The sequence below is a fragment of the Pestalotiopsis fici genome, assembly GCF_000516985.1.
Source record: "Pestalotiopsis fici W106-1 unplaced genomic scaffold PFICI_Scf_4, whole genome shotgun sequence".
Taxonomy (NCBI): domain Eukaryota; kingdom Fungi; phylum Ascomycota; class Sordariomycetes; order Amphisphaeriales; family Sporocadaceae; genus Pestalotiopsis; species Pestalotiopsis fici.
In genome coordinates this window covers 2,388,463-2,415,764 of record NW_006917094.1, presented here as the reverse complement: position 1 = coordinate 2,415,764, position 27,302 = coordinate 2,388,463, and the positions used below count along the sequence as shown (strand labels likewise).

Below are 27,302 nucleotides of genomic sequence, written 5' to 3'. Positions count from 1 at the left end.
CCTTATGCGGACCATACCAAGATAGAAGTCAATGATAGGTTGTCTCGAGCTCAAAACTTACTGGTCGGAACTGCGCACATGCGCTTCTTTCTTCCACTGGACCAATACGCCCGTCCGGTGAACAAGATTTGGGGTCCGGGTTGCATTTACGGCCCTTTTCCCCCAGCAAACCGGGGGGGGGGGGGGGGGGGGAACAACGTACACAGAATCGTTCCCTACCATCGAGGCATATACCAACATCGAAGGGAATAAATATATCCTATTATGTTTACTGTCTGACGAAAAGGCATGCATGAATGCTTACCTGCGTGGAATGGCAATTTGTGTAAAAATCAAACGTGAGTCCTAGTGCGTCCAATTCTTCAGCATGCGAGAAAAAGCAGAAGCCTAATTTAAATGCTTGCACCTTCTTATCCTTTGAGATTGTTGTTGCTCGACATATCTTTTGCACCTCTTTCGTCCAACTTTGACATTATGCTTCCTCTCGGGAGTCGCGAAATCACCAGCTCCGTCGTCACGGGGCCAGGAGTTTCCTATCACAGATATATGGTATGTTAAATATGCGCAAAGCTTCCAACTCCCCTTTCTTTTCCTTTTGTTGTTGTTGCGTGTTTTGCTCCGATTTCGTTTCTGTTCTTTTGATCTTCCACTCCGAGACATTAAGATGTTCATCCAGGCTATTCAGTGGGCTGGAGCAGGCTTCTCGCTGGTATTTGTTTTGATCCGTCTTGTATCGCGCTGGCACGGACCAGGTCGCATTTTCTGGGACGATGTTTTCGTCGTGCTTGCTGTTCTCCTGGTACTTATCACCGCGATCCTATGGCAATGGGCCGCAAAGGATATGTACTACATCCTTGATGTGCAAGCTGGCCTTGCGTCACTCGAGACTGACTATGTAACTCATTTGACCCGCGATCTCAAGGTCTCTATGGTTACCGAAATATTTTTCTACGCTATTCTGCTCTTTGTTAAGGTATCGTTCATTCTCTTTTTTAAGCGACTAAGCAGCAATGTCCGTGGGCAGCTTTGGATCCGGTGGGCATCACTTGCATTGTCTGCAATTTGCTTCTTCGTCTCTATTGGAGATATGGGTATCCGTTGTTTCATTCAATCCGATCTTCAGTACTTGGAGACATACTGCGCATCGCCTGAATTCAATAAAACCAGTACCAACGCTATAACGATCAACTTTATTTTGGACGTCATCTCCGACATAGCAAGTAAGACACACCCCTTATAGCATTAAATCATTTCTTTTCGTGATTCTGATTCACTCGCCTTTCGCAGTTACAAGTATTCCATTCGCATTGCTTTGGAATGTACGCATACCAATGCGGAAAAAGCTAGCCTTCGTCGGTATTTTTTCGCTTAGCGTGATCACCATCTCTGCCGCCATCACCAGGGTGATAGTGTTGAATAGCACGACAAAGGCAACAGGATCGCCAGACGCGTCCCTTGTGTGTATGTGGGGAACGATACAGGCATCTTTAGGTAGGTCTCGGAACCTATCTTTATTCCGGAAGTCTTTAGTCTACTAAAAAAGAAAAATCACCATAACAGCCGTCATCGTATCCAGCCTGTCGTCATTCCCACAGCTCTTTTCTGCATCCTCTCGCAAGGTCAAGCCTCAGTGGACGCCGACGGAGACTTATTACCGGCGACTAAGGACACGCATGCTCAAGCGGAAGGAGAGGTCAACGGATCCGCTCTACGATATTTCGGCTATCTCTATGCCTGACTTTGACCACAACGCTGATCAAAATGCTGCTTCTGTCCAAGTTCCATATCCCGTGCTAAATACGGTGGAGGGTCAAGTAGCAGCTCAATACTCGGCTGGCATAAATTCATACCTGGTACCACAGAACCAGATGACTCGGCATTTCGAGTATCGGACAGAAATGACCGCAAGACCAACTACTACACAAGAGTGGCCTATGGGAAAGGACTAGGTGGTTTGTAGTTGATTCGCACATGCTACAGGCACATATACACTGAAGCAGACATGTTGAGCTGGTAGCGGCATGAACCAGAAACCAGCGCTCAGATATTCTTCTCCACCATGTATGAAATATGCACGGAAAATCTATCTGATAAGTTGGAGCAGGAAAACTACCACATCAACGCGTGCAGATATCATATTAACGCAGATGGTACTGAAGAGCCATAAAGGGGAGGCGTCGAATAACTATTTCATAGACCCACATGACGTTGGTGTAACGGACTGCCACTGATTGCACTTATGCTGGACGAAAAGCATGGAATGCCGGTCCATTGGGGTTGAACATTTCTTGAAGGTCGTGAACTAAAGCCCCCGGCTGCTCCCATGCGGCAAAGTGCCCACCCTTTCCATGTTCCTTCTCAAAAACAACATGTCCCAGTCGTCGATTCCACATGCGGGGGGTCGCGGCGATCTCTTTCGGGAAATATGAGAAGCCCTAAGAAAGCATACTGTTAACAAGAATATTCAAATCTTTTCTCATTGAAAAAAGGTTTATTTGTTGACATACCAGCTTGGCCTTGGGTAAACCACGCCCGGGCTCCGCTTTCCAATCCCCTTGGAACATCTCATAATAGATGTTGACACTAGCAGCAGGGCCTGCTCGACTGAACCAATAGAGGCTGACCCATTCACAAACCTCCTGATCTGTCCATGGATAATCGTCTGTCCACGCGACCAATTTCTCGTAGATCCAGGCCAATAACGCCACCGGGCTATCAGCAAGCATTGTTCCGATCGTCTGCGGCCTTGTCCTCATTATTTGAAGGTAGGCACTGCCATTGTCTTGATACTCCTGTGAGGCTTTCAGGCCTGCTTGCTCACGGGGTGTATACCAGTTCATAATGTGTGTCGTGAGGAATCGGACAAAGCCTAGTGGGGATTGAGTGAGAGGAGGTGGTAGGGCAATGACAAAATTGAGATGCAATGCCAATATTGACTCGGGATAGAGGTTACCGATAGATGTGGTGATATACAAGCCCTGTAATAATTTAGCTCCTAGCCCTGACAGATGCAAATTTCCAAAAATAAAAAAAAGAATAAAAAATCAACTTACCCAATCTCCTCCTTGAGCTGCATATCTTTCATATCCTAAGCTAAGCATTAGCTTATGGCAAGCATCAGTATACTGCCGTAAGCCAAAGCCTCTCTTGGAAATCCCGCTCGAGAACCCGAAATTGGGAAGGGACGGCGCCACTATGTGAAACTCTGGTCCCGGCTCCCCGTTCTTTTCGGCTGTGAGCATTGGAAGGATCTTTGTGACTTCAAAGAAGCCACCCGGCCCTACAGCACATTAGCTATGAATGAATGCCATACTTGGCTGAGACTCCACAACGTAAGTATTTACATCCATGGACAAAAAGCAGCGGGATCGCATCTGGGCTTGCACTCTTCTGGTGGAGAAAGTGCAACTGGATTGGATCAAAGCCGTCAAGCGAAATAGTCGTCTCGAAATGTGGCAATTTGTTCAGCCGCTCTTCGAATGTAGCCCATTTGAATTCCTTCTGCCAATACTGTGCGATCCGTCGAATGTCGGCGGACGGGGTGCCTTGTGCCCAACTGTCGCCGCCCTCGGAGTCCTCTGGGAATTTTGAAAGGGCCAGCTTCTGGTGAAGCTCTTCGATCGCCGTGGAAGGAACCGCAACTCGGTATTCCCGAATCTTTGGCATGTCAAACGATTTGGGGATCAAGGCAGCTCAATTTCTCTTTTCCCTTTTTCTCTTCTTGTTTTCTTTTGGTGAACGACCTTCCTGTATGATGCTGATGTTCCTGGCCTGTGAAGCAAAGCGCAGCGAGAGAGGTTCCCCGCTCTGTCCTCTTATGTTTCTCTTTCTCAGGGGTTCGTGTCCAAGAGAACCAACACCAACGTCCAACATTTTCGACTCACAGTCCTCCCGCGGCACAGATGTTACACAGGAAAAAATCGCCCAGAGCGGCTTGGCACCTTGTTGTGCCGGTTCAAAGCCTTGTAAGGCGTAGAGCTCCCAGCTCCCAGTTCCTAGCCCCCCCCCCCCCCCCCCCCAACTATGCATCCCTTGAGCAGGCTCGAGCATGGGTGTTGCGATTTATTTTATTGGGTAAGATACTGGCATGATTCTGTTGGTTCAAATGCTGCACCCTGAGCGTTGGGCTTTAGTCTGGGTTAGCACTTCATTGTTGGTTGTTTCACATGTACACTCGTTCATTTAATCCACGACTTTAGCATGTCAAGGACTTATGGTGCTCTTTCTTTCGGGTAGTCATCCGGTGGGGTGTTTGCTTTTTTTTATCCTAGTCGGATGCGGTATAGTTCTTTACTCAAGGGTCTATAAACAGCCGACAGTATCATCAAATAATATAATGGAGTTGGCCATCTGTGGATCTATAGTCGCCTGGTTGGCGTCGTTGCTGGCGATCCGGATGTAGCCAGTGTGCTGTGCTGCCAACGATGGAAGCTGGTGACAGTGAATGAGGTTAATGGCTGTTGATGATTGGTATCTGTCTCCCTAACAGGAAGTAGGAGAGCTCCACAGACGTCATCAACATTTGGTAGCGATTAAGGCAGATTGATATTAGGACAAAGTCGTTGACTATTCGGAATTAGAGAAAGCGGCGTTTCCAATAACCTGCTTGCGATTCGTTGGTTCTTCGGCACATGGAATTACGCCTGGAAACACCGAGAGTGGAGTGAATATGCCGCGAAAGGAGGGATCCACATTTCGCACAGGCACTAGTTTACTACGGATACACAGCATTCACCATATCAGAAAAAAGACCACCATAACGCTATACTCGAGATGTCTGGTAAGAGGAGGAAAAAAAAAATGGCAACTCATATCCCTAAGAGAACTTCCGCTGCTCTTCAAAGTGGATCGGGGACAACAAATACATGTGTGCTTTATTTAAAAACCACACGTCTGGATTTTGTCTCCTTACCTCTCGGGAATATCGCTCGGCATTTCAATATTTAGTCCCAGTCTAGCTCGGCCAGCCACGCATCTGCTGCCGAAATGCCTTAATTTCCGGCGTGCAACGATCGCCCGTGCACTTGCTAATGATTCAGATCCGAATGGTTGCTAGGTATACCATGAAGACAGCAGGATTTTGTCTGTACTCTATGATATTGAAGTGAAATGGGAAGCTCGTGAACTTTGATGTAAGTCTTACTGCGGCCAGCCCGGCAGAATGAAAAGACTGTATAAGAGCAATTCAACTCAATCACACCACATAAATCAAAAGCCCGAACGCAACCTCAACGTTGATCAAACCTAAATCTGGTCTTCATAATATGTCAATCGGATACCAGACTTGCCGGACTTGTAATGCACGTCCCAGTACCCACACACCGCATATATATGTATAGACTTGCCCAAAGTTTCTTGAATTTTTGATGACAAGATTCGAAACTTCTATCAAACACATTTTGGTGACGCTTTAGGAAGTCGAAAAAGTTTTCAATGCCTTCAATTCAACAAGCTCTTGGTGCTGATGGCCTGAGCCAGAGAATGTCTCATGGCGCCCTCGTATTTTTGCTCGCGGTATGTTGAACAACTACTAGTGCCGCACATAAGTAAAGAAGCATCACTCACTGACTTATAATAGATCCTTACTTGGAGGGTTATCCTCATTGCCTACCGGCTTTGGCTCCACCCATTACGCAGCTTTCCTGGGCCAAAACTTTGGGCCATCTCAGACTTGCCGTTTACGTACACGTCCAACATCTCGGGTACTAGTATCAGGAGAATCGACGATTTCCACCGTCGATATGGCGCCATTGTCCGCATAGGGCCAAACCGCATTGTAATGGACGGTAGTATAGCATGGCCGCAAGTATATGGCCGTCGGTTGGCAGGCCAGCCCGAGTTTGAGAAAGCCCCGGGCTTCTTTGCTCGAGGCGTCGAGCATGGCATCATTGCCGCACCCCGAGACGTCCATCGCCGTCAACGCAAGCAGTTGGGCCATGCTTTCAGCGAAGTCTCCATGCGCGAGCAAGAGGCCACCATCAACCAATACGTCGAGCTGCTCATACAGCGTGTGGCAGAACACGCAGCCAAAGAGAAGCCCCTGAATATCGTCGAGTGGCTCAACTTCACCACGTTTGACATTATTGGCGACCTGACGTTTGGAGAATCATTCGGCAGTCTAGAGACGAGCAAATACCATCCGTGGGTTCACAACATCTTCAAAGGCATCAAGGCCGACGCCTTTGTGCGCGCCTGTCGAAACTACCCCGTCTTTGAACCCATGCTCGTGCGCTGCCTGGGAGGCGAACAGGCTGGGCAGGGGGACCGCAACAGAGCATTGGCGCGCGACAAGGCCATGGCACGCATGGAACTCGGCATGGAGCCCAAAGGCCGTCGCGATTTCATGACCCATATGCTGCAGCCCACCCGTGACGGGAAGCCTGGCCTGTCCACTACCGAGATCATGGCAATGTCCCCTCTACTCGTCGTGGCCGGGAGCGAGACTACGGCCAGCGCCCTGTCGGGATTCTTCTTTTATGTGAACCAAAATCCCCGGGTCAAGACGATTGTCATGGACGAAATCAGAAGCGCGTTCCAGGATGAATCAGATATCACCATGATTACCACGAATCAACTCGAGTATCTGCATGCAACATTAGAAGAGACATTGAGAATGTACCCACCGGCCGCAATCCTACCTCCTCGTCGCTCGCCCGGCGCCGAAATCGAGGGCAAATTTGTTCCTGCAGGGGTATGTTAGCCCATGGCCACGCAGACATTGTTCACTTTGCACTGTCTAACTAATCATATTCATCAGGTCATCTGCCACGTATCCCCATGGGCAATATTCCGGAATCCCAAACACTTTACCGCGCCCGACTCGTTTTGTCCCGAGCGTTGGCTGAAGTCCGAGCATCCACTCTATGAGTCCCGTTTCGCTACCGACAACCAATCCGTGTTCAAACCTTTTAGCAACGGCCCACGGGACTGTATCGGGAAGAATCTGGCGTACGCCGAGATGCGACTCATTACAGCTAGACTTTTGTACAAATTTGATGTCGAAACCCTTCCCGGACAGGATGGTTGGCATGCCGAGCAACAAGCGTTTACAATCTGGGAAAAGGGGCCGCTGTTTGTCAAGTTTGCATCTCGCAATATGTCCACCCTAGCACAATAGGGGCCTGCTGATTTATTCCGACGCCCCACTGAGGGATGCACTTTTGACGGCATTTAGTGCCCGGCAACGGCCCCGTATCTACATACTAGGTAGGCTCTATTATAATGGCTGCATTTAAAAGATTATTTAAATTTTAAATAATTACTTTATTGTCAGATACGGGATGTGCTATATAACCCACTGCGGAACTCCATGGTGTCTGCATAATGTTAAAGCGTAGGAATAGGGGGAGCGCTTTTCCCAATATGTATATATCTTTAACCATCCAACCACTATTGGATGTAAGCAACTCAACTAATACAGCAACTGTTGTACCATACCCATCATCCCTTCTTACACGTAGATGAGCGGGGCTCCCGATGATTAGCCGGGTGCTCCTCAATCTGTGCGCAAAGTGTGGAAGCCAGGATGAGATAAACTAGTATTGAAATTTAATAATCACTGATTTCACCCAATTACGTCTGATCAGACCATTTTGAACTCTGCTAATCGATAATTATTATCCTATATATATTCTTGTTGTATTGGATTTAACGGCTTCTGGGAAATTATCATAACGCCATATAGGGGAGAAATTGATTGAATCAATTTTAGACACGACCTCACCGTGCTCGAACCCGTCGAGCAGCACAAGATATTGCACGTCTGTGCCGCTTTTCGGTTTTTGTCTCTGGCACACCACCCATAGCCTCTTCCAGTCTTGTCTCTCCGACGATTTTATTTTCTCGGTAATAGACGAGTCATTTGCAATAATATTTCCCTTCGTGTCTGCAATCATGAGAACTCCGTCAAGCGGTTCCTTCTTGAGCCACACTTGCACTGCATCCATGACCATACGTCTCTCGAAAAAGGATGCCGCTTCTGCATGGTCCTCGTCCAGCTGGACCTCGAGTCCCAGGTCAGGCACTCCCATCGTAAATTTTGGCATCCAACTGGGGGAACTCAGCTCCTCTTGGTATGTAGGTGTCGCCTTTGCCCAGTTTTCCTCATAACGTGGTCCCCGTACGTTTGCTGGAAACCGCTCTGACAAGTTATCCAAAGTACCCTTTTGCTGACTCTCTCGGCATCTTGGTATACTCTCTCGGCGTCTAAGTATACTCTCTCGGCATCTTAGTATAGCTGTTGCCGACTTGTCCTTTGAAAGCACTTTCCGCATGCTTTCTGCCATCGGCTCTTCGTAGTTCGCTCCATACTCTTCCCAATCTTCTACCAGCGCAGATATACCCCATAAGTAATCCTTTTGCTCTGAACACTTCCTGCCTTTGGCTCTGTGCCACACAACCATCAAAGGCCTCCTGATGCTCTTCAACCACTCAGCATCTGTTCCACCCCAGCGCGTCCACCTCTTATCAAAGACGGCTACCATCCTCCTGAATCCTCCCTCCGGGTCTCCCGCATTCCAGACCTCACGTCGACACTCTTCAGGGCGATGGCGAGCCGCAGCAGGGACTGCTATATATGAGCTATCAACTGCGCTAGTAAGTAGCGCATCTATATCATTGCCGGCCACCCAGCCGCCTGGAGTCAATATGTAGCAAAACGCTGACAGTTCCAACTCTTGCATAGTCCACACTCTTTCGAAGTAGGAAGACTTGATAAAGCTCACACACTGGTCCAAGGCGGCCAGATATTCTTTTGTATCAAGCCGGCGCCCCGCGGTTTTCCATTCCTCGATCGCCTCCAGGAATCCTTGTTGTTTTGTGAATATCAGGCATGCGCTTGCTCCAAGATAGTATGACGACATTTTTCTCACTTCCATAGCCTTGTCCTCTGGATCGTCTTGATCTATGCAGATCCTGTCCGCCCAGAGATTACTTATCCCTGTTCTCCTTTCCAGCTCCGCCCGTATTTCGTCCCAGTCCACTTCTGGGAATTCTGTCCACACATAGGACACTGTCGCATAAGGTGCGGGTTCCATTTCGTCCATTTCAAGGAAGAGGCCTTGCTGGCCTAGAATTCGCCGTGGATTCGCATCTCCTCTTCTGCCATCTCTTGACAAATCCCAATTCGAGTTCACAAACACCAGTCCATCTCTGTCCAGGCGCGGCGGTCCCAGTGTGAATTTGGAACCCACCAATAAGCTCGCGGCTTTCGCGGCTATGCCAGTGTAGCTCATCCCAAGCTTCCAGTATTGCCGACATTGCCAGTCGTGCATGCCCCTCTCAATGGAAAGACGTGCGGACGTTTCCTGCCACTTTGCTTCCATGTCGGCAGGGCTCTCGACTGTCTGAGGCAATGTTTGCTCCATGTCATACAAAATCCTTAACACGTTGATTCGTTATGCTGCCGTTGGAGCGATTCGAAGGGGCTAACGACGGAATGAATCATGTCACAGATGATCTCGTGTGTCTCCGACTCATTGGCTTGTTGCGTGCTCGGCGTAGAATTTGTGTAGTGCTGTTATGAACATGCACACTGGCAAGAGAATAAACGTAGGTGTGTTCTATAAACCGTAGTAAAGTCGTTACAAGCGTGTATGGGAACGTAATCTGGCTGAGGTTGCAAGATGAAGTAGGAGACTGAATTCACGTAGAGGGTATTGGAACAGGAAAGAACGCATTTGAGTGGAATCATGTGCATATTACGCAACGACCCTAGCCCTCGGTTCACCTCGGATCCCACTTGTTAAAAAGTGGACTTATGGGACGGATTTTCCAATCAAGCTCCGAAAGGGAATTGTTGGGGTAGGTGCCTTGAGATGATCCGCATCCCCATGAAACAGCTCATTCATGAATGGAGGTTTCGTGGTCGCATTGACTGCCACAGCCTCTGGCGCGCAGCGGAAAGCCGCACTTGAAAGATTGCGCGCTGTTCTGCTCTCGAGTCGGGACTCAGATGCCGAGTTTCATCCCAGCACGCTCGCGCTCCCGGCTGTGGACCTTCCGGTCGCTGACTACGGCGCGGCCCGCGCCGCTGTTAGAGGTTGGATCAGCGCTTACGACAAGGAAGACGAGTGGGAGCCCGGTGTGAGGCGGGACGTCTTTGTCGTGGTCCACGCACCAGCATTGGATTCTTTGCTCACCGACGACCGCCCGCTTGGGTGATTTAGGGGCATAAAAATATATAGACACACGCCCAAGTGAATCAAATCTATCTTATCTATTACGTTTCTCCATGGGTGTGTACTTTGACATCCATCGTCACCATGCTCATCCACAATGCTTGATATTGTGTCGACTATTGCTCATCATCCCAAATGCGAACGCATCCCGCTTTCGCCAAGTATCATGTTCCCATAAGGTTGAGAGCTTCAATGATTTCTGTATCAAATATCTCCCCAAACCAAAACGATAGAGGCTCGTTGCTTTCCGGGGGGTTACTTGCAAATGCTTCGGACCCTAGTGCTGGTGAGACATGACTATTGGTAGCATGAGACATTGACTTGTTGGTAGTTGATCCGGTATGTATAGGGAGATTCTTCTGCTCTATGATCCTCTCGAGTAATATACGACCACGTTCAACAACAGGCAGGTCATCTAGCGCTCTCAGAAACACTAGCCCTTGCTGTATATATGCGACCGACATGGATGCGTATATGGCTGGTTCCTGTGGATCAACAGCAGATTCTATGCGCAGAACTAGTACTGTCAAGACACAATGGATACTGAAGAGATGCATTTGTTAGAGGTGGTCGCGAGAATGCAAGTCCACACAGTCGACTAGATGCGAAAGGAAAACACAAGACTTGGCTACTCACAAGCTCAGAGGAAGCATCCTCAGATTTCCGTTGGTCATCATTTTACCAATCAGATTGTCGGTCCCTAGCATTGCCATTTTCAGTTGCTGGTTGGCCAATGTATGTCGATCATCGTGGATGGAGAAATAATAACTTCGCAATGCACGATAAAAGAAGCACTGGTATCGGTAACTCAAAGCCAGAAGCATTGTCAGCTCCAGATTGCCCTCCACACAACAGGGGTCCGCGTTGAGTTGCAGGGCCCCTGGCAAGGATGACTGCCAAGAAGCGAACTGCTGAGTAATGTCGTTGAGGTGTCCGTCGTTGTTACCGAACTTTCCTACATTTCTCATCGTCGACAGGCAGCGTTCTCCTGGAGATAGATTAGTAGACTGTATGAGTGGCTGCCACCAGAACAAACTTGCCTATGATGGACAGCTTATTTCTTTCCACGAGATAAAGCTTTTGCCGCCGAGGTACAGGATCAAGCACGGATGAAAATTCTACTGGTACGCCCATACTGTCCCAATTGTCTTCCGTGACGGGTTTCATGGTACAGTTGGTCATGTCCAATATCCTTGAGTTGGAGAGCCCGGTTAATGACAGCAAAACATCGCTGTCCTAGAAGTGAAGTCAGCAGAGGCCGTTGTCATGGGAAGACTTTGGCCACATACATGTAAACAACTCCATATCCTGCGACATAGCAAATACGTGAATGAGTCCATATCATTTGATATATCGCTACATGGCTCATCAGTGATTATGCGTAGGAACTAGGGGATGAGGGACGGAGGTGCGGCGATAGGTGGGAAGGGAAACAGTGTTAATAGAGGTGCTCACTTTCTATGCAGGCCCATCTTCATTGCAATACGACCGGCATTCCATATCCAGTGGCGGAAGTCCTTGTCGTGTGTATAAGACAATATCGACGACCCTAGGACGATGGAGCCCTGCAACATCCGTACCTGGCTTCTTTCGTACCCCAGATCGTACAGCAATGCAGCGTTCTCGCTGAACTTCTTTTGTGCGGTGACCCTATCCCTGAAACCGCACTGCCTCAGTAATGTCAAGGGGGCGTACTGGCTGCTACTTGCAAAGATACATTGCGCAAGGAATACAGAGTGCTGGCCCGAGGCTAGGGAAAACATGAATTCGACCCGATCGAAAACCGGAGCATGTGGATGGCATTGACTGAAATACACCTTAAGTAACTGTTCACTATTTCGGTATCAGCTCTCTTAGTTCTACACACTATTCGCCCTAGGAGAGAAAAAGATGAAAGGAGAAGAAAAAGAAAGAAGGGATAGAAAGAGGGAGCAAAAGTATTAAAACAAAAACATCGTACCGAAATGGAGAAGCCGGCAAAGTCAAGGCTCCCTTGTCCTGGAGAAATCTTGTTTCCGGAGAAGCGGGCTCGTCCAACTGATTAAGAAGGGATGGCTGCTCTTGATTAGAGGAGAATTCGGCTTGGCTCTGTGTTTGATCTTTGATGACCAGTCTCGTGAGACTCCTTGGTTCAGTACTGATGGCATTGGCTAAAATGGACATGAGATTTGAGCTGTCCCGGTATATGATGGAGTCCCGGTAAGGGCTACAGGAACGAAGGAGAGTCGATGCAGGCGGTAGGCCTTTACTTGTAGCGACCTCGTTACATATCTGCACGAAAATCTGGTTCTCAGGGTTGGCAGCTGTCTCAAAGGAGTCCGACGACACTTCAAACGGTGGGACGGGTTGCTCAAAGGGATCAGTAGAGTTTCCAGTGGTAATGACGGGCAACTTTGTGATTATTGTCAGCTAGTTACACAAGCAAAGCCGAGCTGAAGCTATTCAGAGCAGGACTGACTAAGCTGTTGCCCGCTTGATCGTCAAGAGCTTGGTGTGGCGGCTGAGGACGATTTACGGTAGGAGGCGAGCGGCGTTCAGGTCCACTAGCGCGTGTAACTCTGCGAGCTGAGGCTTGAGGCGACTGCAAACTAGCATGTGGCCGGCTTGAGAGGCAGAGGTCAGCCAAGTGGCTTTCACCAAGACGATACGGAGGTGAGTAGGTACGTTCTGGGCCGCCGGACAGCACGGACACATCTTTCTTGGCAGTTTCTTCCGACGCATGAGCGGCACGGAGTTCCAGCGGTGGACAAGTCGCACCGGACCTTTCGCTCGTGACAGGGGAGGCACGCTTTGTTCGATTTGGGCGTCATGTCAGCAGAAATCCTGTTGCGGCGCTTGGATAGGAGGTATAGGAGGTCCGGGAAAAGTGTCTTGGCTGTGGTTGAGCATCTACAGCTAAAATAATGCCGAAGTCTCCACTTGACGGAGATATCTGCACGCTCCACTACCGACCTAGGTTAGGGAGTTTTGGGCGCTATTCCTCCATCCACACTCATTCGGCACTACGGGAGGAGGATATAAAGTGATGCAATGACCCAGCGGGATGTTGATTGAAATTTAGATAGTTGGTTCATCTGTTCGTCGATTTGTTGCAAATAAAGTAGAGGTGCATATCTTCAAGGGCTTGCATAAATTTTGGTATTTTCAACTACCGCTGGTTTACCCTTGGACGTTTAAATCACCGAACGGCAATAACTTTCAAGGTTATCACTACACACTAAGCTGGAGAGCGTGAGCCTGGTCGGAATACCACAAGCAAACACCAACACCTTCAGGTAATCTCGCGATCAGGCCCGTCTGTCTGTACACCCTCAGGGATGCATCAGATTCGGTCGCATTTGTATGTTGAAGGAAACATATTGCTGTCCGATAGCTGTGGGCGAGTGTAACAATTGGAGGAAGTATACCCTTTTTGTTCTGGCACCTTAATTGACTAAACGCGTCTTAGTTTTATGCCCACGCAAATTGTGTCGCCTGGCTTGGTAAGAACAAGGATAGGAGTGAAAATGTATTTGAAGATTTACGGATGATTAGATAAAAGATCGTCAATGACAATGCAGACGTATCTTTACGGCACAGGCTTGTCAAGATCTTGGTTCCGCCGAATCTAGGTAAGATCATTGGACCGCTTTGCGATCGGTTGTTCAGTACCTATGTTGCTAAGGTTAGTTGATCCAGGTACTCCAAAAAGTTAGCGTAGCCCGGCATGTCGAAATTCGTTGTGGCCGCTCCTCAGTGGATGATTACGCTTTTGGTGTTGCAGCAAATCGAGTACATCTATGGCTTCAAACCCGGGGTCATTTACAGGAATTGTAGGAAACAAACCGAATGTGTAGCATATCTCATCCAGGGGTCGACTTTTAGAGATTGGTCCACGGGTACCACGGACATGGCATGTCTCTCGAGTACGTAGGTAGGTAGGGACCGCCTTCCCCAGCGACCCTCCTTGCAGATTTGGACGCGAGTCTTTTCGTAGCTATTGCAAATCAGCGAGTCAGCGCAAGCCGAGTCAGAAATTGTACGTGCGGCGAAGAAGGTCACACGTGCATATTGCTTCAACTTGTTGATTGGGCCTGATGACGCCTTCGTGGCACCTAATCTGGGATGCACCAAACTTTAAGCTCGAATAGTTCCTCTTCCCCGCATTCTCCAGACCAAGGCACAGGGTCTTGAACCCCCGGTTGAAGAATCCCGCCCAAGCCGCCCCAGCTATCCCCAGACTCAGCCAGGCAGGCTGGTAGCTAGTCCTGCCAATGCCGGCTGCATAGAGGCTGGAGTGCATACGAGCTAGTGAGGTTAGTAGATTCTTGGGCCGGGGCGTGGGTACTTGGCGCCTGTGCACAACGCCAGGGCTGTCAACGCAAACGCGGAGGCTTGGTTATACGTAGTAGGTAGTGCGCTGGCTGGTTGTGCGCTATCTCTCTGCCCGTGTCTGGCTCTGGTTTACAATGTCGCCTGTCCTCTCGGCTTCATCTACGTCCAATTCGGCAATTCAACATTTGCCAGCCAACTCCTTTGGTATCACAACGTCTCTTGGTGCCAGATAACAATGCCACCACAGACAGAGCCCGCCACTAGCAGAGGCACGACTCATACGGCTGTGTCCTTGCGGAAAGCTAGAAAGAGAGAGGCAGATCGGAAATCACAGCAGGCGGCACGCGAACGGACGAAAAATCGGATTGCCTTCCTCGAGGCTTTGGTCCTCGACCTTGAGCAACAGGATCCCACCAGCAATGCCCAAGAACTTATCAGACAACACGACGAAGTACGTGCTGAACGCGATTCGCTGGCGCAAGCTCTAAGCGCCATTGAGCGCATCATTAAGGACCGTAAGGGCCATCGTCCCGCGCCCGGCTCCGCCAACGCACCGCCGTGCGACAACCAGTCGTCCCCGCCACCCGACGATGGCCAGAGATCCGACAATAGTGGCTTTGGTGATACCGGATACTTGTACATATTCCCAGAGTCCCTCTTGAATATTACCTTTGACAGAGTCTAATGACGTTAGATCGCCGCTCGCAACAGTCAGCAACTTCAACAGTGAATGCGGAGAAAATAATGTGCATGTACCGAGCAAGACCTCGGCACTGGGTCTCGATCAAACTCTAGTCCCCGAATCAGAGTTCATGTTCGACGACGTTTTGCCAATGGACGAGGTACTCACTTGCATTCCTCCAGATCCAATTATACCCCCAGCGGCAATGTCCAAGTGCGATTGCGCTCCGCGCTCCTCCCCGAAAGCCACAATGGAAGGAGGGGCCAACTTGTGGAGATATGCGAATGAAGTCCTTAGTGAACCTACGCCCTGGTGCCCTCAATTGAGTGCCCAAGAAGCTATGGTAGAGGACGATACTCCTGTTCGAGCTATTATCGACGGCTGGGACGCCGTTGAGAGGCGTGCTGGTGGTCGCCTACTACCATCATGGCAAAAACTACGACAAATTGATGAAGCGATATTCTCATCTTGCGCAAAGGTGGAGAGACTAGCAATTCTGCGACTAATGCACATCCTGCTGCGGTTTCATCAAGAAGGAAGCGAACAAAAACGTGAAGCGGTGCCCTTGTGGTATCTTGCGAGGTTTGTATTGCATTTATTCTCTTACACCCAGCGATCGGGATCGCTGAATGCTTTACAGGCCGTCACAGTCAATCGCACACTCTTATGCCATCGACTTTTTTGCCTGGTATGACAATGACATCCAATCTCAGCTTTCTCGTGGGGGCTACAAGGGTCACTGATTCATCTTTTTGTATCTCAAGGCCGGGTCTTCGTGAACGCTTCGTCTTTCAGCAGCATCGGTACTGCTCTAATATGTTCTGGCAACTGTTCTGCTCCAGTCTTCATATACTCTGGCCGTTCGAGTTCCGAGACTGCTACTTTCGCAATACCGACACAAATGAGTACAAGGTCTCCCCTGCCTTCGATGAACGAATCAAGGATATAAACGTTTGGACAATGTCGGGAGATATCTTCAAGATGTGGCCTGAGTTCTTATCCGACATGCCCAGATTCAACCGAGGCCCGGGCCGAGAGCTCACTTCAAATCTCTCCAACATTAACCGTATGCTCAATAGTGAAATGAGGGGTAGTGCAGAAGACGGCTCCGATGAAACGGGCGAAGTAAGCTTAGATATTGGCTATCAAACCCAATGGGTGAATCAGCACGGTAGCGGCCAGCAGACAAACCTGGGTCTAGATGCCAACCTTGATCAATAAAACAGGTCTTATTTCACCAAGAACAATACCCACAAGAAACGGTGAAATGAAAAAGCACCATATTAGCGGCAATGTCTGAAAGTTCACGACTCCAACTGATGGAATGCCGAGAAATACCCCGTCGCCCTCAATGCTTGGACCAGAAGCAGGCAATTGTACGGTCTCTGGAACATTCGAGCATGCGAACACGACCGGTAAATTTTTCATATTCCCCCATTTATACAATAGCAAGGTCCGATTTCAAAGCATTAGATATCATATAAACACATATGTGATTGTAGTTATTCGACCTTACCCCTGCACTGGCCCAGCCATTTCGTCTAAAAATGGGCACAGGAAATGGTAAAGCCGCATAACTGTCCTCAGCGAAGATCTAAAACAATTCTTCCATTGATATGACCTGCTTCCATTTCCTCGAAGATCTAGGCCAGCTAATCAGTTCATGCCCAAAATGAAAAGTGGTAAATAATACTCACGGCCGTGAGATCCTCCATTGGCCTTAACTGGTAGTGAGTTTTGACTAGCCCACGCGCTGCAATGTCCAGGCATTCCTTTGCTTCAGCTCGGTTCCCCGATTTGTTCGCTGTGAGTATTTAATTATCAGCTGATATTCGATCCTTGAATCAGGAAAAAGAGCATGGATGGGGCGAAGGGCCTTGGTTAGCAACCCACCAAATATTGTCAGTTCCAGTCCAATAAGATCAGCGACCTTGGCTCCGCCAATTGGCAGTTGTGGTCCTTCCGGAACACCCAAACACACCAAGGTGCCACGGAACCCGAGGAAGGAAATAGCTTGATTGTATGCTCGATTGCTAGACGAACACATGAGCACGATCTTGGCACTTTCCTTGGTGACGCTTTTCACTGCTGCCGCAAGCTCCGCATCAGTGTCGTATTTGGTGAAGTCAATAAACGCGTCGGCGTTGAAGCCCAGGCAAAACTCTTCCTTTGAGCCCGTGTCCAATGCCAACACTCTGGCGCCCAACACCTTGGCGTATTGAACCGCGAGATGGCCAAGCCCACCTCCCGCGCCACAGATGACCACCCACTGCCCGTGCTGCACTTTTGCCCTTTTCAGACCTGCGTACACTGAGATGCCGCCGCACATCAGCGGTGCTGCGCCGGCGAGATCAATGTTGTCGGGCATCGGAGTTGCATATATTGCTGGGCTGAGACAGTACTGCTGGAATGTTCCTGGGGTGAGATAGCCGGAAATTGTGCCTGAGCTGCAAGTAGTTTCGCCTCCTTCTAAACAGTTATCTAGAGACATCATACCAATATCAGAGCTGCTGACCCATGCAAGTGGTGTCGAATAACCAAAGTATAATACTGACCGCAGTTTAGACAGGCGCTCGCTGCATACTTGATTCCAACCAGTGAGCCGATCGGTGGCTGCTTGACGCCATCACCGTGAGCAACGATTTTACCTACACCTGTTGCAAGTTTAGAATCATGAATATGAAAGGAGCTCTGGAAGATTACCTTCATGGCCGCCAATTTGCCCTTACAATCACGAGTCAGTATCCAGTATGTCACAGCGTAGATGTGGAAATGTTACCCTTTGGGGTTGGGATAGGCAGCGTCTCGAAGCCATTTGTGCATATTCCATAATCTGTGTGACAGACGCCAGAAAAGTCCCTAAATTAGAGTTTTGTTAGGTGTTGAAGCTAGAAACGTTGAGATGAGCATACAATCGAACAAGCACTTCACCAGGCCCAGGCTTGGGTATTGGCAATTCAACGACTTCTGTTTTAATGCTCGGAGGGTCGGAGTAGATGACGGCTTTGTTGACGCCCTCGATGGCCATGTTATTGAAAATATTCTTTCTGTTTCTTGATCTCTTTCGCCCTCTCGCTTTATTTCCAATTCTTTCTTTTATTTTTGCTATAATCGGAAGTGTCGGTAGTCAATAGCCTGCATTAGTTGGGATTGATTTTGTGATTTTATTGGATTTAAAGCAGTCGAAATAAAGCAGGTTCTTAAATCAACGATTTATCAAGGAGTGTTTTGAGTTATTGGTTGGCTGAAATGTAAGTAATTCATCAGTAAATATTAGTCAGTCTGTTCCATGCCGCAACAGTATATCCACTTTGGCCAATTATGTGTGGCAGGGTTGTTACTGAGTCAGTATTGCCCGACTCAGATCCAATGCTTGACAAGTCTGTGTATCGGATGCTTGAATTATGTTTCGACCCATAATTTAAGGGTCAATCATTTCACGAGACCGTACGCATCTCAATGGCAACTTGATTCTTCATGTTAATAACATTTTGCATGTAGATCGTGCCTCGATCCGTAATGCTTGGCTCGACTGCAAAACACGAAAAACAATTCTGCAAAAAGCGGCATCAATTCAATGAGCTGACTTCTCTGTGTCCAGTAGGTAAAAAGGCCATTATGGCCTTTGCGGATGCCCTTCTTGAACTAAAGAACAACTTCATTTGCTGTGACCGAGACTAAACCTCTAAAACTCTAGGCCTGCATGGACCCCCATGGGGAAAGTGGAGGCCAAGACAATCACGCGGGGAAAGGCCCACTGACTCGACTATGTCGAGTCAGAATATCTTATTCCTGGTCAAAGAACAAATGGTTGAAATTGTATCCACCAAAGTATTGCATAGAGTAACCTGAGTCAGTGGCAGGTCGATCAAAAAATTGAGTTCTATGTCCTGTATAGTATAGAGAAACGTATGGAAATCATTTATATACAAAACCACACCACGCAGACACTTATGACTGATGTACAATGCTATCTACTCCAATCAAACATGGACTCCATGGATATCGACACTAAATTTCTAGAAGGCGGTACCGCCCAACTTGCGGCGGTAGCAATTGGAATCCTCCTGCACTTGTTTGTTTTCCGCATTGGTGAATGGGATCTTGCAACCACAAGCCTGATCGTCTCCTTCTTCGGCCTCCAATTGATCCCTGCTGCAGCACTATCGTACCTCGTCTCGGACCATGTCTCATTTACTGAGTCTCAAATTATTATTTCGCGCCTTGCGTTCCTCGCACTAGGTGGCATCTTTTCCTCCATGCTTGTCTATCGCGCGTTCTTCCATCGACTTTCCAAGTTCCCAGGTCCCTTCTTGGCTCGTCTATCCAACTTCTACGTAACTTCGCTCTCAGCCAAAGATTTGCACCTGTACGAAGAGGTTCAGGACCTGCACAGAAAGTATGGCGATATCGTGCGTCTAGGTGAGCATCCTTGTGTGGAGAGTCCATTGAATTGCAGACGGTTCTAATCTGGTTTCCTTTAGGCCCTTCCGAGTTATCCATCACCAACAAGCATGCTCTCGCCGCAATCCACGGGGCTCAATCACCCTGCACCAAGGGACCTTGGTACAATGTTCTGCACCCTCTGGTTTCGCTACAAATGATTCGCAACAAGCCGGATCATATTAAGCGCCGACGCGTTTGGGATCGTGGGTTCAGTGCAAACGGTACCACAGCCCACTGAATCTATATCTGGACTTTTGCTAATAAATTTGGTTAGCTCTGCGTCAATACGAGCCCAGAGTTCAAAACTACACAAACCAGCTGATGGAGCAACTCTCAAAGCGGGAGAATACGCCCGTAAATGTCACAGACTGGTTCAACTTTTATAGTTTCGATGTCATGGGAGACCTGGCTTGGGGAAAGTCCTTCAATATGCTCCGAGACGGAATCAAGCACTACTTCATGAAATCTCTTCATGCTGACATGACCAATGTTGGCCTTTTCAGTCATTTGATTTGGCTTTTTCCAATCTTTAAAGCGACGCCTATCCTCAATAAAGAAAACAAAAAGTTTTGGGCCTGGGTTAGTCAGCAGGTCAACGATCGTAAAATGGTGAGTGTGTACCAAAACGGCAATTTGAATCTCAACTAACTCCCTGTAGATGAAGCCAAGCCAACAAGATGTTTTTTCGTCCATCTTAGAACATCATGAGAGCCAAGGAAACCCCAGCCATCAGGATGAATTAAATCTCGTCGGAGATGCCTATCTTATTGCTGTTGCAGGAAGGTTAGTCTACCCTCGGCAATGTCCTTGGAAAAGAAGCTGACCAAAGTCCAGCGATACGACAGCAGCAGCACTGACCTGCATGTTTTTTGAGCTCTCACAGAACCAAGAAGCTTTGCAAGCACTCCAGAAAGAAGTCGATGATCTTTATAATTCTACAGAGAACGTCGATGCAGTGGCTTTACAAAAGTTACAATTTATGGACGGTGTCATCAATGAATCACTCCGCTTGCACCCCCCAGTCCCTTCAGGTGTGCAGAGAATGACACCTCCAGAGGGTCTACGGATCGACCAAACCTTTATCCCAGGGAATACCATTATCCAGATTCCCTCATACACAATGTATAGAGGTAAGAAATTCGCAACATTCAAAACTCAATCCATGGTAACAATTACAACAGATGAACGTTTCTTTTCTCGGCCAAACGAGTTCATTCCTACTAGGTGGACTACTGAAAAGGAGTTGAATGTAGATGATTCTATTTTCAACCCTTTCTCCTCAGGTAAGGCTTTATTCTATCTTCTCATCGAAGCATTGCTGATGACGAATCAAGGCCGTTACTCTTGCATCGGCAAGCAATTAGGCTTAATGGAACTGAGAGCCGTCGCATCACGAATTGTTCGCAAATACAATGTCAGTCTTGCGCCGGGCCAAGACCCCCAGGCGTTTCTAGACGGAAAAAGAGACACGTTCACGTTAGCATTAGGCTCTCTTGAGCTCGTCTTTACACCGAGATCACAAAAAGCGTGAATGCGTTGTTAGACTGACGCCGTCAGTACACACCGCGCATTACCTGTTCGGATATATTAGATAGCTCCATAGCACCTCTCTATTATAGTTCGTTGAGATCAACGCAAAAGTTTCTGGCATGCTTTCAACTAGTGAGCAGGCGTCAGGTGCCTGACTTCCTACCTGATAACATGAATGTTCTTACAAGAGTGAGCCCGGCTTGGATTTCATGCATGGAGTCTGATGACCTGGGAAAGTGAACTTGATGGAAGAGGCAGTAGACTGCCGATGCTTTGTTGTACGCAGGATAAATTGTCTTTGGCGAGCACTAGTATATTATGTCAAGAAGTAGAATTACGCAAAGAAATCATCGAAGTCCTCCAATATCCAGCACTGTTTTCAGCTAGAACTCTTCTCCCCTTTCTTGTTTGCCTGTCTACCTATCCATCCGCTCAAATACTAGTGGACTTGACGAATATCTCCAACCTGGCGAGGCCACCACAAGTCTCATCTGCGTTTCCGGTGCATGCCTTGTTGCAGCCAGCAGATCCATCAGACGCCAAATCTCCGGGAGGATTGATTATGTCATCGCACCAACACTCTTCGCCGTTCTCGACACCAGCGTATGAGTATCCACCGCGATTACAAGTGTCAATGCAGTTCTGGTGCGTGACATTTCCTCTACCGTAGGAAACCGACAATAGATTGCGCAAGACTCGTGGATCCTCCTCTCCATAGCAACCGAGTCCAAGCCATGGAGCAGTAGGTACAATGTTCTTGTATAGGAAAACACGTGCACCAGCACCGCACAGTTCAGAACTGTCGCCTGTGCACGCCTTGTTACAGTCGGAAGTGGCGGCGGGTATATTGGTCGCGGACGACTGGATCTCGTTACCGCACCAGCATTCGCGCCCATCTTCGACGCCAGCGTATAGGTAACCGTCCTTTTTACACGTTGTCTGACAACCAGCAATGGTGATGCTGGTGTCGCTGAAATCGCGCAGATCCCGCAGGGTGCGGTTGACTGTCGGATAGAGGTCATTGTAGCAGCCGAGGGTCTGCCAGGTGGCCTCGGTGGCTGCGACGTACTTGTAAAGGTACACACGCGCGCCGGCGCCGCAGAATTCAGAACTATCACCAGTACAGGGAGTACGACAGTCTGTCTCGGCTACAACCACATTGGTCGTGGACGACTGGATCTCGTTGCCGCACCAGCATTCGCGTCCATTCTCGACGCCTGAGTACAGGTAATTGTCTTGTTTACACATTGCTTGGCAGCTAGCAATGGTAAGACTGGTATCACTAGTGGCAAGGAGGTTTTTGAGTGTACGGTCGTTGGCTGGGTACAGGTCTTTGTAGCAGCCAAGGGCTTGCCAAGTCGGAATGGCAGTGGCTGTGGTCGACGTACTGGTAGTGCTGGTTGCCTTGGTAGTAGTGCTTGTAGCAAGACTGGTGGTTGTGGTGGTGGCCGTGTCTGTAGGAGTGGAAGGAGCAGGGAGAGTATCTTTGACCTCGGCTTCATAGATGTTCATGACACTAGTACCGCCGCACGTCTCTGATGTTTGACCACCGCAAGGGATGTTGCAATCATCTTGGTCAGACGCCCACTCATTGCTAACATAACTGCCACACCAGCATTCAGTACCAGCTTTGACTCCAGCGAAAAGAAAATCATCGCCGAAGCATGCTGTCTGACACTTTTCTACTGTGAGCTGGCTGCCACCCTCTTTTGCGCTCAGAGTGCTCAGGGTGTGTGGGTCATCATCAACGTAGCAACCGAGAGACTCCCACCCGAGCAGTGACGGCTTTGCGGTGGCGGAGGCCGTGCTAGTCGTTGTGGTGGTGGAAGTAGTAGAAGTAGTCTGCGTTTGCTCGCTCTTGACCTGCACACAGTACGACAGTCTCTTCCAGTTTCCACAATCCAAGGTGATGGATGGGTTCCAGCGAGTAAAGTCTTCAGGACTGATGGCGTACAGCAAATCGCGGACGTCGGTGCAAGTCAGACCCTCAAAGTTATCGTACCACCAGGTGCACGTGGAAATGGTATTCAAATCGTACGGCATCCCCGGCTCGACATCTCGAGTGTTGAGAAACTTCAGCCTCTGAGCCAGGGACGCAGACGCCAGGCGAGGCAGCGCCGCAAGTGCAGCCAGCGCTGCTTGATTGATTTTCATGGTGAGTTCATGCAAAAAGCAAACGAATGAATGGATGAGGTTGCGATGTGAACGAGAGACGTGAATGAGGATGGAAGGGGAGCTTTAGAAAGAGGGACGGAGGAGCAGACACCTGTACAGCATAATCAAGCAAGGCACACAGTCATCACCCGCCGACGGGAACCGCACACGTCCGCCAATGTCCGAAACATCACATCATGATGCCCCGAAGAATGGATTTTTAGACCCTTGATGCATGGCAAGGCGACAATATTGGCGTGCGGCTCTATACCTTGAGAGTCCCTCTTTCGCCAAGACCGATAGTCTTCACGATCCTTATATTTTAGCTTCTATTGACACTGGTAATTGTGGGGATGAATACGCATTTATCCCTCATTTTCACCCTTTCGGGTAGTATATCCGGCTGTGCCTGAACATTTTCTCTTGGCATCAGGAGTAAAATAGTTAGATTCTGATGTGGACTCTTCTGGCCTTCCATTTTGACTGCTTCGTGATGGGTCTTGGCGTTATGGTAATATGGATACCTACAGGCCTCACGAGCCCGCCGTTTAGGTTGAAAAGCTTCGCCGCAACGGCACGTGTATAGGTACCAGGTAGCTGTATACTTCGTTCGTAGCCGCAAACACGTTCGGTCAAATTTGAAATGAGCCAAGAAATCAACTATGAACGGCGCGTGATGGATTGAGCTGCATGGGTAGGAGGAAGGTTATGGCCATGATCCTGATCAAATTGAGTCAGTCACGCCCGGGGATGCATGCCTTTGTAGTACTGCTTTCTACACATGTAGCGGTCTGTTTCCGTTTTTTTGACCATCAGATATTGTCAGAAAATAATCTTGAACCCTTTGATATCCGAAACTGTGTTTGCGTTCGTTCTTTACTTCAGAATTTGCACTCGTTTACTTTCATTCTTCCTATCAGCTTTGCTCAAATTCTTTATCATTGTGGTTTCTCTCAATATAGTAGAAATCGCACAAGATGCAGCTCTCTTTCTTGTTCTCGGTCCTCTACTTCGCTGCAGGCGTTGTCTCCCAAGAGAATCGGAATTTGCGAATCGCTTACGAGATGATGTGGTTGTGGAACAACTATCAGCTTGATCTGACCAAGCCTGAAGCTGACCGCACCATCGGATATCGTTGCGTGAACTGGCTTGCGGCCACGAGCGAATGTGACTCGGGCGTGTACCAAGCTTGCACAGGCTCCATTACTGAAGCAGGCAAAGAAGGCACTTGTTCCTTGCGAGAGTTCTTGGCCCATATTTGCAACCAGCCTGCGTGGCGTACCCAGGTAGTGATACCCGGAAGGAATACCGCCGCAATTCAAAACAACCTGACTCCCGACATTGAATCGACTGTTGAAAATTTGTATTCTAGCAATCAGAGATACACTCGAAGACATTACAAGCCTCAGAACACGATTAAATATTGTAAGTGTAACTTCAGAGTCTCTCTCCTTCCATTGAATTCCGAACGATATTGTGGCAAGAAACAAAGTGAATAATCAAATCATCTCTCTCTACATGCAATTGTTCTCCAAAAATCTAATGAGGATCAGCGACGGGAAGCTATAACGGAATGATCGACACGATCGCAGACCACACACGCGAACGCTTGAACAACATGACACCGGAAGAACTGGATGCAAACTCTGTCTTTTTCGCTGTAAGTCCTATACACAGCGCATGAACCGTCAGGAATGACCGCTCAAATCAATACAGAATCAAGCCGATTCCTTGGACGGAGCTAGGCAGAAACGCATCTTTGATCATAACAGAGTTGTTCTCCCCATCATTGAAGGCAAGCTGGCAGCATCCGGAATCACGCTGGCTTACAATGACTTTGGGAATGATATTGGTAATCAAGCACAAAAGGTGTTCAACATCGACAAGACCATTGCTGCCAGCCCCGATGTGGATCCTGAGGACGTGAGAAATGCGCTTCAGAAGGCACTTGACGAGGAATACGACCCAGACAGATACTACAACCCAGACGGCAGTCCAGGCACCAAAGCCGCCATTGATCACAAGAACGTCATTTCCAGCTTCACTCAGGCGCTCAATAAATCACAAGGTCTCTCCTGTACGTCTGAGTAACAGGCTCAGTTCGCAGGTTGAGGGCTTTCCAGCTTGTGCGATAGGCATTCTTCCAAATGTCTCCATAAAAGGGTGGAGAGGTGCTGCAGTGGCAAAGAATTTTGATTTTGGGTTGGCTTCTTGACAAACTTTAATCACGTAAACTTCAAGCTTGATGATTAGCAGAAAAGCTGTGATTTATTTTTTTTCTTATTCAGCATCTATTCAATTTGGATCGGCGGAAACACAACCGACGTAAGAGCTCTCAAATGGAAGATGATGTGACAACAAATCGTAATGGTCGCAAAAATGCTATAATTGCCGCGCGTGTCTAAATGTGGCTTGTACCAACTGCCTGGTCTCATTGCAAGCTTGTACGATTGCTCCATTGTCTCACTGACTTGTAGACCCTATCGGAGCTAGGATTTCTGAAGATTCGTGAATCTTGGCAGTATCGTAGTCAGTTCATCTGTCATTAGTCCTTACCTAGTAGTCATCCGGAAGCAACCGCCATAACGCAAGTGTATGTAGAAATTATTGGTGACCGCCAAGTGCCAAGAAAGCTTGTTGCCATGTCTGGCTTCGGGGCCGCACTATTGGGCTCGTGACCAATAGAGAGAATTTTCCGTCCGGAGTTTAGACTACGTATACAGCTCGTTCTAGGCTTCATGGACTGACTTGTAAGATGATATGACCTGTTGTCTTATCTATTATTTCTATTTTCGGCTACAATTACAGGATTCCGTGTGTTGCCACTCGGGAAATGACCGTTCTCTACCATCCTCTGACGCGCCATCGGACGGATCAACGTAGTATTCACCCGTTTCCTCCAAAGTCTTGCGAAATTCACGATACTGGCCAATGTATGTTTCCGAGTTGACCTCGGCCTTGTTTGGGTCGCCAGGAGCGATTACTCTGGTGAAGAACGGTAGCGGATCGCATCGATAATAGCAATCCACCATGAATGGCTCGGTCCAATCTTGCCACCAGTTGGGGTCTGTCCTGGGTGTGTCTCTCATGTTGATAATAGTCAGAGATCTCAATCCCGTGGTTGCGAGTGCCTGTATATCCTCAATTTCATAGTCCATGAACGCGTTGTAATCGGTGCATTCGATGGCCAGCTGACGTATAGAGTCCCATTGGGTGCAAATTGACAACAATTTGCCCTGCGAGATCCGGATGGTATCGAGTTCGAAATACACCCATAGATAACGCGGCTCGGAACCTTCTCGGAAGGCTTGTACGTAGCTGGCCTGCAGGTACAAGCGAGACTCCCTGCAAGCGTGTAGAACTGATGGAGGCTTTGCCGAGGAGGAATAGTATTTGACAACATTGGGGCCATAAACGGGATGCACGGTGACCTCCCGGGCCTGTAGGCTCATGTCCCATATGCGGTGGCGCAGCTCGACAGGCAACCGCGGAAAAGGATGAAAAGTAGCCATGGCTCGTTGGATGAACCAGTTTGCCGGGTATGATCCGAAAAGGGAAAGGGTGTTGAATCAAAGTGCCCCGTAAAGTTCGTATGCTTGGATTAATTGATTGAAATGAAGTTAGAATAGACCCGACTGGCCACAGGGTCCTGGACTACTATTTAAGCACTGCTGCGGCGCAGCTCTGTGATGATGGAGACCCTTTGACCCCGTTATTCAAGGTTACTAAAATAAGCTTATCACTCGACGTGTGGAACCGACTAACTATCTTGTTTCTGGTAACTCGGCCGTTGAATATGATCTGACGGGAGCGGGGCCCGAGAATTGAGTTTTTCCAACGGGCCCCGGCCAGTGAATAACAATGTTAGTCAAGATATATGCAACTATCAGAATACTCTTCTTTCGGCCGGCATATCCTTGGAGCCACGACTGTGCCAGAGCCATAGGCACACAAATGGTCTATTATAACTACCTAAAGTATGAACTCGAACAATCCGA

General features: G+C 48.5%; 13 protein-coding genes across 13 annotated transcripts; 7 read left to right on the top strand and 6 right to left on the bottom strand.

Moving 5' to 3' along the window:
* Positions 1-664: 664 nt before the first annotated feature.
* PFICI_06751 (uncharacterized protein) lies at positions 665-1,949 on the top strand (the record flags this gene model as incomplete). The annotated part of the gene is made up of 3 exons (XM_007835332.1): positions 665-1,220; positions 1,288-1,461; positions 1,561-1,949. 3 exons carry the CDS (start codon positions 665-667, stop codon positions 1,947-1,949), a joined length of 1,119 nt encoding a protein of 372 aa, XP_007833523.1.
* Positions 1,950-2,237: 288 nt separating this feature from the next.
* Positions 2,238-3,666, bottom strand: PFICI_06750 (uncharacterized protein; the record flags this gene model as incomplete). The annotated part of the gene is made up of 4 exons (XM_007835331.1): positions 2,238-2,435; positions 2,508-2,978; positions 3,054-3,280; positions 3,345-3,666. 4 exons carry the CDS (start codon positions 3,664-3,666, stop codon positions 2,238-2,240), a joined length of 1,218 nt encoding a protein of 405 aa, XP_007833522.1.
* Positions 3,667-5,433: 1,767 nt separating this feature from the next.
* PFICI_06749 (uncharacterized protein) lies at positions 5,434-7,117 on the top strand (the record flags this gene model as incomplete). Its single annotated transcript, XM_007835330.1, has 3 exons — positions 5,434-5,514; positions 5,579-6,691; positions 6,758-7,117. The coding sequence occupies 3 exons, from the start codon at positions 5,434-5,436 to the stop codon at positions 7,115-7,117; spliced, it is 1,554 nt and encodes a 517-aa protein (XP_007833521.1).
* A 323-nt stretch (positions 7,118-7,440) lies between these two features.
* On the bottom strand, positions 7,441-9,365 carry PFICI_06748 (uncharacterized protein; the record flags this gene model as incomplete). Its single annotated transcript, XM_007835329.1, has 2 exons — positions 7,441-7,535; positions 7,724-9,365. 2 exons carry the CDS (start codon positions 9,363-9,365, stop codon positions 7,441-7,443), a joined length of 1,737 nt encoding a protein of 578 aa, XP_007833520.1.
* Positions 9,366-9,846: 481 nt separating this feature from the next.
* On the top strand, positions 9,847-10,161 carry PFICI_06747 (uncharacterized protein; the record flags this gene model as incomplete). Its single annotated transcript, XM_007835328.1, has 1 exon — positions 9,847-10,161. The coding sequence occupies one exon, from the start codon at positions 9,847-9,849 to the stop codon at positions 10,159-10,161; it is 315 nt and encodes a 104-aa protein (XP_007833519.1).
* A 649-nt stretch (positions 10,162-10,810) lies between these two features.
* PFICI_06746 (uncharacterized protein) lies at positions 10,811-11,146 on the bottom strand (the record flags this gene model as incomplete). The annotated part of the gene is made up of 1 exon (XM_007835327.1): positions 10,811-11,146. One exon carries the CDS (start codon positions 11,144-11,146, stop codon positions 10,811-10,813), a length of 336 nt encoding a protein of 111 aa, XP_007833518.1.
* A 3,581-nt stretch (positions 11,147-14,727) lies between these two features.
* Positions 14,728-16,395, top strand: PFICI_06745 (uncharacterized protein; the record flags this gene model as incomplete). Its single annotated transcript, XM_007835326.1, has 4 exons — positions 14,728-15,128; positions 15,187-15,756; positions 15,815-15,862; positions 15,939-16,395. 4 exons carry the CDS (start codon positions 14,728-14,730, stop codon positions 16,393-16,395), a joined length of 1,476 nt encoding a protein of 491 aa, XP_007833517.1.
* A 362-nt stretch (positions 16,396-16,757) lies between these two features.
* Positions 16,758-18,202, bottom strand: PFICI_06744 (uncharacterized protein; the record flags this gene model as incomplete). The annotated part of the gene is made up of 7 exons (XM_007835325.1): positions 16,758-16,817; positions 16,872-16,978; positions 17,068-17,655; positions 17,730-17,828; positions 17,878-17,898; positions 17,954-18,033; positions 18,087-18,202. The coding sequence occupies 7 exons, from the start codon at positions 18,200-18,202 to the stop codon at positions 16,758-16,760; spliced, it is 1,071 nt and encodes a 356-aa protein (XP_007833516.1).
* Positions 18,203-19,163: 961 nt separating this feature from the next.
* On the top strand, positions 19,164-21,151 carry PFICI_06743 (uncharacterized protein; the record flags this gene model as incomplete). Its single annotated transcript, XM_007835324.1, has 7 exons — positions 19,164-19,596; positions 19,659-19,841; positions 19,895-20,229; positions 20,279-20,403; positions 20,455-20,750; positions 20,802-20,903; positions 20,955-21,151. The coding sequence occupies 7 exons, from the start codon at positions 19,164-19,166 to the stop codon at positions 21,149-21,151; spliced, it is 1,671 nt and encodes a 556-aa protein (XP_007833515.1).
* Positions 21,152-21,582: 431 nt separating this feature from the next.
* On the bottom strand, positions 21,583-23,304 carry PFICI_06742 (uncharacterized protein; the record flags this gene model as incomplete). The annotated part of the gene is made up of 1 exon (XM_007835323.1): positions 21,583-23,304. The coding sequence occupies one exon, from the start codon at positions 23,302-23,304 to the stop codon at positions 21,583-21,585; it is 1,722 nt and encodes a 573-aa protein (XP_007833514.1).
* A 977-nt stretch (positions 23,305-24,281) lies between these two features.
* On the top strand, positions 24,282-24,803 carry PFICI_06741 (uncharacterized protein; the record flags this gene model as incomplete). Its single annotated transcript, XM_007835322.1, has 1 exon — positions 24,282-24,803. The coding sequence occupies one exon, from the start codon at positions 24,282-24,284 to the stop codon at positions 24,801-24,803; it is 522 nt and encodes a 173-aa protein (XP_007833513.1).
* Positions 24,804-24,877: 74 nt separating this feature from the next.
* PFICI_06740 (uncharacterized protein) lies at positions 24,878-25,395 on the top strand (the record flags this gene model as incomplete). The annotated part of the gene is made up of 2 exons (XM_007835321.1): positions 24,878-24,964; positions 25,021-25,395. 2 exons carry the CDS (start codon positions 24,878-24,880, stop codon positions 25,393-25,395), a joined length of 462 nt encoding a protein of 153 aa, XP_007833512.1.
* Positions 25,396-26,090: 695 nt separating this feature from the next.
* On the bottom strand, positions 26,091-26,816 carry PFICI_06739 (uncharacterized protein; the record flags this gene model as incomplete). Its single annotated transcript, XM_007835320.1, has 1 exon — positions 26,091-26,816. One exon carries the CDS (start codon positions 26,814-26,816, stop codon positions 26,091-26,093), a length of 726 nt encoding a protein of 241 aa, XP_007833511.1.
* Between the last annotated feature and the right edge of the window lie 486 nt (positions 26,817-27,302).